Here is a 15,256-nt window from a genome sequence, read left to right as displayed (position 1 = left end):
TGTAAAAGAACAGAGCTCTATTTCCTCTTAAATGGCTGCTGATTTTTTCCTAATATGATGCACTGCATTAAAATTTACTCTTCAGCAAAAGCTGAAGGAGCATCAGCACTAGAAATCCTTTAAGGAAATTTCTGTGACAGATTTATCTGGTACAAAGATCAGTAACTGTGAAGTTGTATATTTATTCCAAAATATTACCACAAACAACCTGCACAGCTTTAATGAAATGTGCGTAAGAGATTAATTAAAACTTCAGAAAAAACAGAATAAGACATTAAACAGGCAAACTGTGGTCTTAATAGAAGAAGCACTTTGAAAACCAAAAAGACTGCTGACTCCAATTATTTTTGATGATGTTTCATCCCCCATTTACATTTTTCTGCACACTTAATGCTGCTGTGGCAGGTGGATGTGTGCAGGGAGCGCCCCAAGCAGCACAGGCAGGGTCTGGGGGTGCCACAATGCCTAAATTGGGGCACCAGCCCCAGCTGCCCCAAGCTCAGTGCACAGCCCACAGATATCTCACAACTCCCCAGCACACACCTGCCAGGCAGCAGAAAACTACCCTGACAAAGCTGTTTATCCCTTTATTTCATTAGCTTAACGCCATCCTCCCCAACACTGCGCTCCTGAACCGCGCCCGTGGGAGCCATTCCCACCCTGCACCTGGCAGCAAAACCCTGGCAGCATTCTACTGGCAAGTCATATCCAACCCAGGATCTGAAAGGAAACAGAAACCCGTTTTTTCATTGTGAAGGAACCAGCAATTAGGTGGTGAAAAATGCCTTCAGAGCTGATTTTCCCTGTGGGTGGTGGGCACCAGGCAGGGCAGGGTGGTCGGGCAGTTCCCAAGAGGCCTCTGCTCAGCCAGGCTCAGGCTGCTCCAGGCAGCACATGAAGGTTTGCTGGCTGCCACCAGCCACAAGGCTTTAATTCAAAGCAACCTCCACCCTGTGTGCCTGCATGGCAGCCCAACAGGTCCTGTTCACTAGCACTGGGTTTGGTAGCTTGGCAGGACACCAACATAACAGCCCTGTCATCCCCTCCTTCATGAGGCACGTGCTTGCAGCAATGGCACGAGAGGGAAGGGAACAGGGGCACAGTTATCTTCACTGAGGAAGAGAACCATTACAGCTCTTACAGCAACTAGATCTTGCTGTAAGCTGAGAAAACTCCAAGATGCCCCGTGCCTAGCAGTTACAACATCCCACTCACGGAGCTGAAGCCAGCCATGGCACTACCCACACGGAAAGGGCATGCCAGGGCTGGAAAGCCCAGCCTCTGCTCCAGCACCCTGCTTAGTCCCTGACACACTGGGATGAACCACGGCACAGGGGATCCGGCCCTGCAAGCACACACGGCCACAGAGGTGGGATCGTAACGAGAGTTCAGAGCTACCCCGGTGCTGCGGCAGAGCCTAGCAACAGACCTGGCAGAAATAACTTGCCTCATCATTATGCAGGTAAGATATGTAATTGCAAACGTCACTAAGGCTGAGGGGAGAATCGTGATCTCTCCGGAGGAGGGGGAAGAGCCGCCTTCTGCCACACGTCATTCATCACCTTCAGCACGCAGCCAAAGAGCCTCACAAAATAACAGCGGGGAGGAAGCGCGGGCGGCGAGGCTCCAGCAGCCAAACCGCGCTCTCCTCTGCCCAGCCAGGAGCTCTCGGAGCTTATGGACACACCGCTAACTCCGACTTCATCCACACAGTGCTCTCACTGACAGGCAATCTCAGGGTCTTAATTGCCAGGCACTGCTTCTGCCTTATAATTGTTACTGTGATCAGAATTTCAAATAGTCCCAGAGCAGCGGTTAGTCATAAAATCTATTTCTAGGAGATAGTCGATCTTTCCCCATCCCTCAAAGCCCACGGCCAGGACAGCTGCTTAATAGACTGAAGGAATTCATCCTAACCACCGGGGACCCAATTAGCAGAATGGACTTGGATGAGGTGAAAGGGAAGAGGAAATGCCAGTCACTTCCTACTTACCATATTGAACTGCTGCTGCAGTTTTTCATTGGCATAGTTGATACAGAACTGTTCAAAGCTGTTGATTTCGAATGTTTCAAATCTAAAATATGCATATACTCAAAATTACTAGTGTACTAAAATAAAAAGATAAAATTGCCCCAAAATTTTAAATTCCCTCCCTCCAGTTAAATTCCTTGAATCATTTCAGTCACAAGTAACATGGCTCAAGCAAGAAAACACACAGGGAAATGGCAAATTGCACTACATAGGCAGTTTAGTGATGCTCCTCTCTAGGCAGGGATGAGGAACTCGGGGAAAGAACTGATGTTCCTGGAGAGCACATTAGTTCTCTTTCTCCTCTCTGTAAGTGCCACCTTGGAGGAACCTGACATGAAAATTGCCTTGTAACTTTCCAAAATGCAACAGAGAAATAAACTACCAACAGCAAAAATCTGAAATCTCACTATAAACCTTGAAGTCATGACAAAGATCTTAGTGTGTTAAAACTAAACACCTACTTCCTTCAGCTGGAATAAGCAGCTGCTAAGGTTTGGGGGTTTTTTGTGTAATCCATGCAGTGCTAGATGATAAAGAAAAGGCTGCTCTGCAGTCAGATAGTTATGTAAGAGTGTCATATCTCTGACAAAAACTCACCCATAGATGTCCAACACCCCGATGAAAGAATGCTGTTTTACAGTGGCATGAAGGGCTTTGTTCACATGATCTACAATCCAGTTAAAGAGGTTAGCATAGATATGTTTGGCAAGTGCATCTCTGGCATTGATGGCGTGCAGTTTGGAAATTGGCTTGATGTAAGTTTCAGTGGCAGTGGCGAGCTTCCTGTGGCAAAGCCAGTGGGCCATCTCCTCATACTCCACACCCATGAGGTCGCAGAAGATGGTGAGGGGCTCATGCTTGGGCTAATAAAAACAGGTTTGTTAGATATTTAAACAATATTAGCCATAGCAAACACACAATCATGCCAACAGAACTGCCTGTCTGCAGTGATCCCACAATAAGCAGCAACAGCAGCTTCCTCAGCCCTTTCCCCTTCAAAATGTAGCAAGTTCCCTCCCCACTTAGCACATGCACATTGCTGAAGTGAATTAGTGAACAATCTTCCTCAAAGGCATTTATGGTACTATACTTGTGTTCACCAAAAGGCTTCACACACAGGGAACCTGCAACCTGCAGAAAAATGAATCATCTGGTGTCTCTGGTGGACCTGGTATTTTGAATTCTTACACCTGGCTCAGGCCAAATGGACAGAGCTCCTGCGTGGGGCTCTTGACTGCTCACATACACCTGTGGCACGGAGTGATGGGCGACGAGGAAACGCAGCCACGAAACAAGTGTGGAAGGGCTTCAGTGCTCTGGTCTCAGTACTTAACAGAGTGTTTTCTCAGTGAATTCTGGAGACAAACACTAAGAGATTGCAGCACACTAATGATGTTCTCTAGCTCTCAAATTGAACTGCACAAGAGAAAAAAACTGAGCTTTGTTTAACTGGGTAAAATCAACCAGCAAGGCTTGTATGTTGAGATGGGTGTATCAGGTTTCTGCACAAGATCAGTGCAGTGCATTTACCACTCAATAAGATACCACACTTAGTGACTAACATGCAAACTGATCACTAGAAATCAAGGAGGACAGACAGGTCTTTCCTCCTCAGGAGCTCCCCTAACACCACTTCCTCATCATGTCCCACTGCACCTGGTGGCTCAGCAGCACACTGACAAGCACTGTCTTGACAAGGACAGATGGCAGAGGACTGTCACCACATGTCCTACAGCTTCAGGGTACATCAGCTTTAAATATTTCCACATCCTTGTGACTTCTCTGGGGCTTTTTCTAGTTCTTACAGCACACAGGCCCCATGCAGCTACACCTCCAAAATCCAATTAACTGAGCATGTTTTACTAGCTTGGAAGACAATAATAAAGTAATAATACTTATGAACGCTGCACAAAAGAGTGTCGCATTAGGGTTGCTCAAGCTGCCATTAAACAAACTGATTTATTGCCACAGCAGCACAGGGAGCCCTTTGCTGAGCACTCTGCAGCACCACTGCTCCATCACAGAGCCTCCCAGCAGAGCTGTGTGCGTGGCCAGAGCTCTGTGGTGACATGGCACTGCCAGAGACCAGCACAGCCCAGGCAATGGTGCCCCTGAGCTCACACTCACCACTGCCTGCCAGCTGTTGTCAGGCCAGGACAGGGTTGCACAGGAACCTGCAGCTTTTTACCAGCTCAGCCAGTGGGATTCCTGCACTGGAGATACTCATCCCAACACAGGCAAGCTCCTCATGTCCTGGGGCTTATCAGATTTCTACCTGTTATCATTAAATGAGCTTTCTTTGTAGTGAAAACCTTTGTAAGACACCAAGGAGCCAGACTACTGCTGTGGTTCCAAAGCAGCTATGAGACCCCAAGAGCAGGTGGTGTCAGGGCAGGAACACCAATCACCTCTGGCCCCATGAGGGACCTGCTGTCTCAGCTCCAGAAACTGCCACTGCAGTTTCCTAAGAAAGGAACTGACAGTGAGAAAAGAAAAAACTCTGGAAGTGTTGCAACTTCATTGTTGCTAAAGTTGAAGGCTGTGCAGGCCAGCAGTAGACATTCAAAGAGAGGCAGAAGGAGAAACTGGTCACTCTGAATCCAAAGAAGAGACTAGCCAGAACTGTTTTGTTTCTCATCTTCAGAATATGAGTAAGAAGCCTAAGCCCTTACCAATGAGGAGGGTTTTTCAGATCAGACTATTCAGTCCTTGTTGCTGATCTCCAGGCAAAAAAAGAACTGATAAAACCATGACACTTAGATGAGTCACACAAATCATATCTGTATATCCTATGGTCATGTCTAAGCATCACAGAGGACTTTGCAAAGCATTTATTCTGCAATTATTTAGGGCATTCTGGCATTTCATATCAAAACACCCCATCTGGCAAAGACTTACTGTGTGCAGGGAAGATATTTATGCAGGAATATAAAGATCTAGACACCTGCTCAGGACTTCAAAGCTAGCCTGCCTACTAGAGTTTTCTAGGACGGATCCATTACAGCTATAATTGTATACCAATGCTATAATACAGAAAGTACTGTCTAAAGCCTCTGAACTGAGAAGAGTTGAATCTATCTGCAAAAAACTGAAAATGTTAGCAAATTAGAAATAAACCCATTTCCATTTCTTTTTCAGAAGAAGTCCCTGAAAACAAGCAGAAGGCAGACCTGTCAGAGTGCAAACCATGCCCTTCAGCTCATCTGCTACTCACAGGAACAGTGCAGCTGTCAGAATCCCGAGACGCAAACTCCACGTTGCCCAAGTGAAGGATGCCAGCAAGGATTCGAAAAATTCCCATCTGGTAGGAATCACTAATCCCTGGAAAAGGATGAATAAAACGTTTTGAATGGAGAGAGCTGCAGTTGATGAAAAAATTTGTTAAGGAGAGAACAGTGACTGCTGTGTGTGACTTTGACATTTGACAGTACTAATTGGCTCCACTTCTATCAAAAACGTTTTACAACCAGATGAAACAAAAATCCATTAAAATGAGTAATTTAATTTGCTGTTTCAAAGTGCTTTGTCAGTGACCTCCAGCACTGTATATGTTACACCAAGGGAACCCACCATTTATGTTCACATAATGTCACTCCTCCTAGATTTATAATTCTACTACAATTTAAATATCTTCTTCATGCAATACAAGTACCTCAGTCCCAAAGTTTCTCAAGCTCTCCTGGTTTTAAACACAGAGTATGAAAAAACTATACACAAATAATGTAGAAAACACTTGCTACAGTATTACATTTAGGATATGACTGTGATTTACCAATTACCTAGCAAAGTGCAGGCCTGCCTGGTGTTCACCATTTCCTTAGCATCGTCAACACCATCAATCACAGGGCTTCCACCTTGCTTCGTATAGTGAAAGTAATTTGCATTCCCTGTAATAATAAAAAATGTATTTTACACACACTGATGAAGAAATTCACAGCACATCTTTAAAGCTGTGTCATGATTAAGTTGCTCTTGGCAGAATCCATGATTTGACATATGTATATTTTCACCTCCTGGCTCATAAGACCCACTTATTCTAATGAGCATTTTTTTTTTCAAGATTTAACTGTGCAAGTAAGTATTCCTTAGGCCACCCAGTTACCACAGTAGGTCCTCAAGCATATTCTCTACCTAACCTTGGTTCAGACTTCCACAATTGTGGAAAAATCACTTTGGAAACAGTTACCCTCCAAGAATGAGCCAACCACCTACACAGTAGCCACAGAGTTGAGAGCAGCAGAACTGTGGAATTATGTGACAGATATTACTATGCTATAACTACATCAGGATATTATATTTTGCCCATTTTCTGCTCTTCTCTAATTTATGGCCTGGCTCAGCCTTATGAGTATCTGTGATCCATTCAGGCTGAGAAGTCAATGTTGGAGAAGAGAGAGCTTCACACTGCTCTGGGGACAGCACTGGGCTCCACTGGGAGACGAGCAGCTCTCCTGTGTAAATTCCTATGGCTTCACTGGCCATGCTTCCAGCTGCACTAACAGACTCCTTTTCTTCTGAACAGCTAAGGTTCCGAGAAAGCTGAAAGAGAAGTCTGCTAAATGGCTTCTTCAGTTAAAATTACATCAGTTCCTTTCTTTCCTGTGCTAGCAGATGTGAATCCTAAATGTGCCAGGGTGGTGCAGAAGAGCAGAGAAGCACTCTAAAACCAGAACAGTATTTCAGAAACCAGCACAGGCTGTGCGGTTTTCCTACTATGAAATCAACTTTTAAAAATGTACTGAAGCACTGCAGTTTATACTGAATTCTAAAAATGATGACTTGATTGTCTATCTAAGGCCATCATCACGCTTTTCTTTAAAAGCACCAACTCCTGTCAGACGAGAAACCTTTCTTCTATCAACATTTTAATTTGATAAAAGATTCCCTCATCTGCTTTTTGATCACCGGGTTAGCAGAGATTGCAAAGCAACTGTTGCTAACAGCCCAAGTAAAAGTATGCAGATGCAAAATAAGCTTTTCAGATGCTTATACCAGAAAGGATAAAATTCTCTAGTGGTTGTAACAATGGAAAAAATGTTTTAAAGAACTAAGAGAAAAGAATTTCACCCTCCAGGACATAGTAAGTCCTATTGATTACAACTGCAGTGTATTAGAGTCTGCTGAATAAACAAATCTGTTACTTTGGTTCTATCAGAAAACCACAAAGTCCAAGGTCTATCATTTTAGTTATTCTCAATACATTTTAGTACTTAAAGGTTTAAAAGCTTAGAATTGAAAAGCCAGCAATTCTTCTTTTGGGTCTTTGGCTCAAAAAGCTCAGAGATGCTGCTGTCCCTACAATCACACAACACAAGGATGTGAATGTCATACCTAATCGTAGAGTTTTAAACTCGGGCAATGCTGCAGAGGCACAAAGCTGGTAAAAGATGTGGTAATTTCTCTCCTCTTCTGCCTTTAAAAAGAAAGGAATTTATTATTTTTCACCACTTAAGTGGTAGAAACAACCATGAGCAGAATTGAATTACTGCATATTATGCTTTCTCTAGCGATACATTAAGAGCACAGAAGCCACATGGAAAAAAGGAAGATAAATCAGAATCTATCTCTTCCTTCTTGTTTAATTTAATCCATTTTTAACAGCAAGTAGCATGCAGACGTTTTCATTTTTTAAAAAACTATGATTTCACTTTTCAGAACTGTAGATTACTATTAATTATAAATCAGGATTCTGTAGGTGAGTGAAATGATCACACTCAGAAGTTTTTCATTTTCCAAAAATAACTATTTGCCTCAGCCTTTACAGTAATGTGGTAAAGGGAGTACCTTCCTTGCCAAGGCAAAGCTTGAATTTTAAAGTGAAGGACAAACACAACTCAGAAGGTGATGACTCATGACCTACACCATCATTTTGAACTTAAGCACTCCAAATTCCATGCCTTCAAACCAGAAAGAAATGAAAAATACTCTCTTCCAGCTAAACCATGTGCTATAACTGTCTCTTACTTCTAAAATATACAACAGCTCTTCATGTAACATCCCCACATGGTACAAACTGTAATTATTATTTTTATATCTTTAGGCAGCCAGTCAAGGACAAGTCCATTTTTACTGAGTCTAGACTATAAAGGCAAAGATGGAAGGGAAGTGTGGGACACTGGATTGGTTCAAGTAGGACATAACAAAATGAAGAGATTACATCAGATTTACCTGAAACACCACCCTTGATTTTTCCAAGAGGTAAGTTCTCATGTTAGCACCAATGATTCGATACCTCTTATCAAAACCAATTTCAATGTATTTACCAAAGCGACTGCTGTTGTCATTCCTGGTAGTTTTGGCATTTCCAATAGACTGAAAAAAGGGAATATTGTAAAGGTTAAACAGCTTGTAGAAATTATCATATCTATTTAATCATCTACATGGCTTATAAACACTTAACAACAATAACTGTGTCCTAGTTTAAAAATAGGAAAAAAATCTAATGAAGAACAGTCTCTGCCTCAACAAGTTGCATCAAAACACAGTTATTTCATTAATGTAAGACTGGGAGCTGATATTCTTAGCAGTTCACTTCCACATAGTCTAATTTTACAGCTAAAAATCCTTTATTGTTCTTTGTAGTCTTTCAAAAGGAAATAAAGAGTCTAACAGAAAGCTCATGTACACACAGATTTCTTTCAAGGACTTAGTAAAACTGTAAGAATTATCTCACCTGGATATATTTATATGTGTAGGTGTACACATGCATCTGTAGTATGTGCAACTTTTGAAAGTCTACCTATTATAAGCCCACAGCCCACTCTGTTCTGCCTGGCTAACAGTTTATCATTACTCTCTAATCACCACATTTCCAAACTATTTCTGCAAACATAGCATTTAAAAATATTTACTGTGTGCCTAAGCATAATATAAAAATTAACCTGCACAGACTTGTGTCATCTGCCTGAAACTGAACTCCTTCCACAGCAGCTTGGTCACTGCCCCAGAGACAGCCCTCAATGCTGCCCTGCATTGTGCTGAACTTTCTCAGATTAATTCAATACAGCTCCACACACAACAAACAATACCTTGTGCATTTCCTCTATATTACATGTCCTGGGATGCCCAGGGCAAATAATGACTGTGGATCCTATTCTGCCTTACCTCATCAGCATTAGGGTTCACCCCTGGTACAACAGGTACCAGCTGGACACATCAGAATTCAAGGCATGCAAATCACAACACGCTGAACTCCAAAGAAAAGCATTTTCTCTTCTTAATCAGACCATGTTTTAGACATCATACAGCAATTCACCTTCTAAAAAATCCCTAAAGGTATGTCTGTATCAAAAGGAATGGCATTTGGAATATCTGAGATGCAGCACACTGCCCCTCATCACGTGGCACTGTGTGTGTTACTAAACCCTAAGTGCACCACTGTATCCGTGTCCAAATTTCCCAGTCCACACAGCCATCCACTGGAACTGTGTACTGAAATAAACAAATGAGAGCAAGCAGCACTGCTGAGTATCCCAAATCTGCAAGCAGAAGGCCAGTGAATGGGTCAGTGCCAGCTGGTACAGCCTGGAAAGTGGGATTAGACTGTCAGAAACCCCACGAGAGCAGCAGCAGCACGTACACCCAACAGAGCAGATGTCAAAGTGGGCATCAGATGGACAGCTGCTGGAAAGGATCTAGGAACAAACTGCATCTCTGCACTTCTAAGAAACATCAAATTCATTCCAACTGAACTTACTCTAACTGCACTCTTGCGTTTTTTTGAAAGAAGAAAATGATTGGTACTGTGATATACTTTGTTGGTGGTGGTAGCAACATAATACTATAATATTTCAGAAACCAATTATTCCTTTGAAAGGTATTACTGATAAAAACAAAGTCTTTGGGATTATCAGATTGCTTGCCTGAATACATACAAAGCTGTACTATTTGCATAGCTATAGAGGGTAACAAAGAATGAGGGGCAGGAAAGGACATATAAAGATGTGTTTTAAGACTTATTGATTTCCACATTTGCAATAGGAAAACTGTATATAGTTATTGACTACAAAAGAAGTGGTCACTTAAATAGTTGTTAGAAATGTACAGTTACCTCTTGACATTACTGAGTATTTAGTAGGCTAAAATAATGTGATGGTAGCCCATAAAATACTGATGTTTAGGTTGTCCAGAAAGAAATATAAAAATCAAATGACCTTCTGCTCCTAAGATTTTACAGTCAGCTTAGCAAATGAGGAGTTTCCAGTTTCTAAAATGAAGTACTCATTTTCTTCCTAAAATATATGGGTTAATTTGTGTTTCTACTGATTTATCAACTGAAGAATTCAAAACATTAATCATGCTATCATAAGAGCCTGTCTCAACATCAAATTTTACAACACTCACTCTAAAGCTAATTTCAAGTTCGAGTGTTGGAAGTTAAAAGGATAACTTTCATCCAATTATAATAATCTTTAAAGCAACTGAAATACATATTTAGATATACCCACATTCACAAGATTTTTATCCCTACAAAATAAAAATAAAGCACCCCCACTGATTTTTAGTGAATGAAAATAGGTATAGATGGGAAGCTCTTTTAGTCAATTTAAACTTCCTTGCTTTTGGAAATTAATTCAAATAATTAGTGGTGAGCTGATGGCCACTGACTGGAGGTGGGGCCCAAGGACTGAGAGCAAGATGTTGGCTTTAGGCTTCAAGACCAAACAGAAGAAGGGTGCAGGGCAACCTGCAGAGTTTGTATTTCAGCCAGCAAACACCCAGGCCCAGACTGTCCTGCAGAGCCTCTCACCAGGGCTGTCCTGGCAGGCTGATGTGAGCACACCTGGAGCCTCTGCCCTGCTGGCCAGGGGGGCTCAGCACCCGCTGCCATCAGCCACACACGGGGGTCATGTGGCCCTGCAGGGGATGTGGCACTTCCTGCAAGCACTGCAGCAGTGCAAGGTGTTCCCTGGGGCAGCTCACCTGCACTGCTGCCACTGCTCCCCAGGGCACAGCTGTCCCCAGCCCCTGGGGCAGCTGCAGCTCCAGGCAAGGCTCAGCTCCTTGGCTTCCTCCCATGGCTGGACGTTTGGATGAGTCACTGCCCAGCACAGCACAGCTTGTTTTACCCCACAGAAGGAATTTCCAAACACCACACAGCACCACAAACCAGGCACATTTACCTTGTGACAGACACATACAACTGTGATGGGGCAGCTATAGTTTGAGTATCATGAACTCCTCATGCCAGGAGGAAAGAAGGAATAAAACACAGTTCATTTTTTAAAATACCTGAGAAAAAAAACAATGGCAGCATTTTGCATTTCACATTTCACTGCATGCACTCTATTTACTCATGATCTTTCACGCTGCAGAAATTTGCCCAACAATTACCAAGGCATGAGTATGTGTGTGCCTATGGACAGAGTTACTTCTCTCCAGAAATTCCCCCAAGACTTTCTCTCTGATGAATCATTTCTTAACATAGCTCCTTAACTTCAGCCACAACTTGAATCTACATATATAAGCAAAGACATGAGAAGCAATTAAAGTAAGTCTAAGAAATCTTTTCTACTTGGCTGTGACATCAGAATTAGTGTCTCCTGAGCTTCCCAGAGAAGAGAGACCCTGAAGCAGGAGGAATTGCACATGTCCTCTCTATTGCCAGTCTATTGCCAGCACCTGCCCCCAAAGCCAGTGACTTTGGGACTTGAACACAGCTGGTTACAACAATTTCCAGAACTGAAACATGAGTCTGAGCTAATTATAGCAAAATTATGTCTTCTGATGTGTTTTTTTCCTCTGAAAGAAATGGTGTGGCTCTCATGCAACTTTGTTTCCTCAGCCTCTCTTTTCTAATTTTATTTCCTAAAATTTAAGATTTGCTTTACTTCCTTTTCAGAGTACCATCTACTGTGTGATGTACATATTTGGTGGGTAAGACCAACAGTTTTATCCTCTTTGGATACACACCAAACCAGTCTTCTCCAATTGCATTTGGCCAGCAGTCTGGGAACTACCAGTTACAAAGCTGAAGAGACTTAAAGCACTATTCACATTAAAATTACCTTATGTGAAATATGTTAACAATATTGAAACATTACCTCCCATCCTCTCTCAATCTTTCATAAATGACGCCTAAAGCAACTCCTTGTAATGGATTAAACACAAACATTTAATGTATATTTATAAATGTTTTTAAGAAGTATGTATTGCTCTCTCTATTGAATGCTTATGTTTGTCCCAGTAATGACTGCAGCTGGAGGGTGGGGCTTGGACCAGCAGCTCTCTTACCTCCATGATGGGGTTGGAGGCCAAGACCTTCTCCTCAACATTGGCTTCACTGGCAGATCCGCTGACCGTGGCAAAGTACCTCATGGCATACTTAGCAGAGACCGTCTTTCCAGCTCCAGACTCCCCACTGACAATGATTGACTGATTTCGCTCATCTCTGAAACACAAACACATGTTAATTCCCAGCTGTTCTCTCAAGGACACTTATCTTCCGAGTTCCCAGCTTGGCAACAGCCCCTCCACCACGAATGTTAGCAGTACAGCATAAGGTGAGTGCAGGTGGCAGACACAAGGCAGTTAGCTAGCAGCCTGACAGGCTGGCTGGAGTGCCTGCCAGCAGGATGCTCCTCCAGGATGGATGCTGCTGTGACAGTCCAGGCAGCCAGCAGAGCTGCTTTAGGGAACCTGGCTGTGGCACAGGATCTGTTACTGCTACTCACTACGTGCTTCTGCAGCTACTTCTACCCAGAGTCTGTGGTACAGTGCTCCACTACATTGTCAGTGGTCATTAGTAAAGATCATGAATGCCATCTTACAGAGGGAGAAATCAACAGCAGAGTCAGCCACAGAAACCTTTCGTCCCTCTGCTCTAGTCACCAGCTTATCCCAGAATTGTTCTGAATCTGAAAAATTCAAGCATGCCTGCTCAGGACAGAGATAACAGCTCTGAAGTGAAGACAGTCCCTTTGCTGTGAAAAAAAATTCTTCTCTTGTAAAAAAGAAGAATTTCCATTTGGTCCTAAAACAATTTTCTCTCAAGTCACAGAGAAGTCTGTGCACAAACCCAACTATATAAGTAAATAACACACTACAAAATAACACAGAAATTAACATTAACAGAGCCTGAAACTTTTAAAATAAAGACCATATGTACTTTATAAAGCTTTTACATTTTCAAAGCAAATTACATTTAAAAAAAAAGTATTTTGAAGTATTCCTATGAGTTGGGTAAGCTTAATCCTATTTTACACACTAATGTGAAAATAAGCAAAAGCAGGAATAAAACTTTCCCCCAAAGCTTTACACTGCTGGGGCTGGAACACAGAGAGCATAGCCAAGGTACAGACCAGGTTGTCCTTACAGCACAGGAGCTGTGAATGACACTTCAGGCACCTCCGTGTTCAGGCAGCACAGTGACAGTCTGCAGGGCCTGCCAGTGGCATCAGGAAATGTGCAGGGAAATCAGACATATGCATGGAAAAACTACCTATGGTTTCTGGCAGAAGAGGTCTGGCAGAAGATCTGGATTCTGTTTCTGGGATGATTAAAAAAAACCCTGCTGATGAAATAATGAAGCTATTTATCAAACATGTATAAATTACATGTGTTCCTTTTCTGTGTTTGGCCTGTCCAGTCAAAAATCGGTGATTTTGTCTCAAATTGGTGTTATGTGCCATGCTTATGAGCCCATTGGTATCCCAGCAGAGAACCAGCCCCAGATGGACAGGACTGTGTGCACGTCCCTCAGCATGGCCTCTAATGCACCACGGCCCCGGAGGTGAGAGCCCCTCCTCCTCCTCCTCCTCCCTCTCTCTCCCAGGATGATGTCAATGCTTGTGATAACCCCAGAGGTACCTCAGACACCTCGGGAGCCTGGCCAGGCATTCCCACCTGGTAGAAGAATGGTGACCAGCTCTGTCTCCCACCCTGGAGATGAACACCAAAATTCTCATCAAATCCATTTGGTTTTTCCCTGCTTTGCTGTGGTCTTTGATGGAACTCCTGACCACCTGCTCTCCCCAGGAGGACTGGGTTGTGTGGTCACAAACATCATCCAGACCAACTGACCTCTGCTGTCAAACCAGCAGATATGAGGGCACTATAAAGTGGACAAGACCCCACAATAACTGTTGAGTTAAGCCCAGTTAATCACCTGTGGGCACAGGCTCTGGGTAACAATTATTTACAGACTCCTGCAATTCTCAAGGTGCTGCCTATCTTCAAAAACAATGCCAAGCCCTCAGATAAGAGCACAGCTCCAGCACCCACTTCATGCTGCTCAAAGCCACAGGCTGAAGGAGCCTCTGTCACCCATCCCTGGGAGAGCCAAGGCAGTACTTGTCTAACCAAATTAAGGTACCAGTTGAGGCAGATTTTCCACATTTTGGTTAAAAGAATTCACTTGGAATGGCTGAGTGATGCTTTAAATTTCATAGCAAAGTGTTAAGAAGATCAAAGCAACCTAATTTTATGTTCTCAACTTCCATGTAACACATGCAATAGGTGTGAATGACTACAGCACAGTTGTCACATTCATGCACACCAAGCTGTCAGTCCCAGTGGGAGAGCCATGGGAAAGCAGAACTGATAACCCAGGCTGTGCAGCCCAGGTCACACAGACCCAACTGGCCACAGGCTCATCTCTCCCTCTGATGAGACCTCGTGTGACAGTGGCCACAAGCCTCTCTGCAGGATCTTGAGGGAGCTCTGTGTACCTGGGATAGCTTGCAGTAACAACAAAGATTTCCAGCCGGAAAATGAAGAAGAAACACTCTTGTTTCTTCCCCATTCCCTTCGCAGAGTCCACTCATGGTAGACAGAGGTGTGCGGGAGAGAGCCTGTGGCTCAGGAAGCTGCAGGAGTTTTATGGATCCTCCTGCTCAAACAGAGCAGCAGCAGGATGCAGGAGAAATCCAAGTAAATGCCTAAAAATGCACGTCTGAATGGGACAACTAGTAACAAACAATCTTCCACTCCCACAGACAGTTCCTGCAGTGAGTCAAAACCAACCACTTCTTCATAGGATTGGCACCATTCTCTCTTTTTTCCTCCTGTGCTCTTTGAAATAGAAAAAAGAAAACCCCATGCCACTTGAAAATATGAAACTTCTGGTCTGATTGCAGGGACTGCCTAGCACAGGAGATAGGCAACAACATAACAAGCTTTTCATTTGTAGATCACCAGCTGTTTCATGTATTAAATATCATTAAATCTAGGAAGACTGAGGAAGCTCTATGAAACAGATCCTCTGATGGTTAAGATTTTTTAGCT

At 43.2% G+C, this 15,256-nt stretch overlaps 1 protein-coding gene across 1 annotated transcript in view; it reads right to left on the bottom strand.

Moving 5' to 3' along the window:
* Window positions 1-15,256, bottom strand: part of MYO5A (myosin VA) — a 98,767-nt gene that overhangs the window by 43,125 nt on the left and 40,386 nt on the right. The window contains exons 5-11 of the mRNA XM_053988267.1: window positions 12,266-12,422; window positions 8,201-8,344; window positions 7,364-7,445; window positions 5,812-5,919; window positions 5,247-5,353; window positions 2,630-2,895; window positions 1,994-2,075 (exon numbers count right to left, since the gene is read on the bottom strand). Coding sequence (XP_053844242.1) covers window positions 1,994-2,075; window positions 2,630-2,895; window positions 5,247-5,353; window positions 5,812-5,919; window positions 7,364-7,445; window positions 8,201-8,344; window positions 12,266-12,422 — 946 coding nt within the window. The remainder of the gene's footprint in view (window positions 1-1,993; window positions 2,076-2,629; window positions 2,896-5,246; window positions 5,354-5,811; window positions 5,920-7,363; window positions 7,446-8,200; window positions 8,345-12,265; window positions 12,423-15,256) is intronic.

Source organism: Vidua macroura, chromosome 12, assembly GCF_024509145.1.
Source record: "Vidua macroura isolate BioBank_ID:100142 chromosome 12, ASM2450914v1, whole genome shotgun sequence".
In the NCBI taxonomy this organism is placed as follows: Eukaryota; Metazoa; Chordata; class Aves; order Passeriformes; family Viduidae; genus Vidua; species Vidua macroura.
The sequence above is the reverse complement of the archived record's forward strand: the minus strand, read 5'-3'. Positions and strand labels throughout refer to the sequence as shown.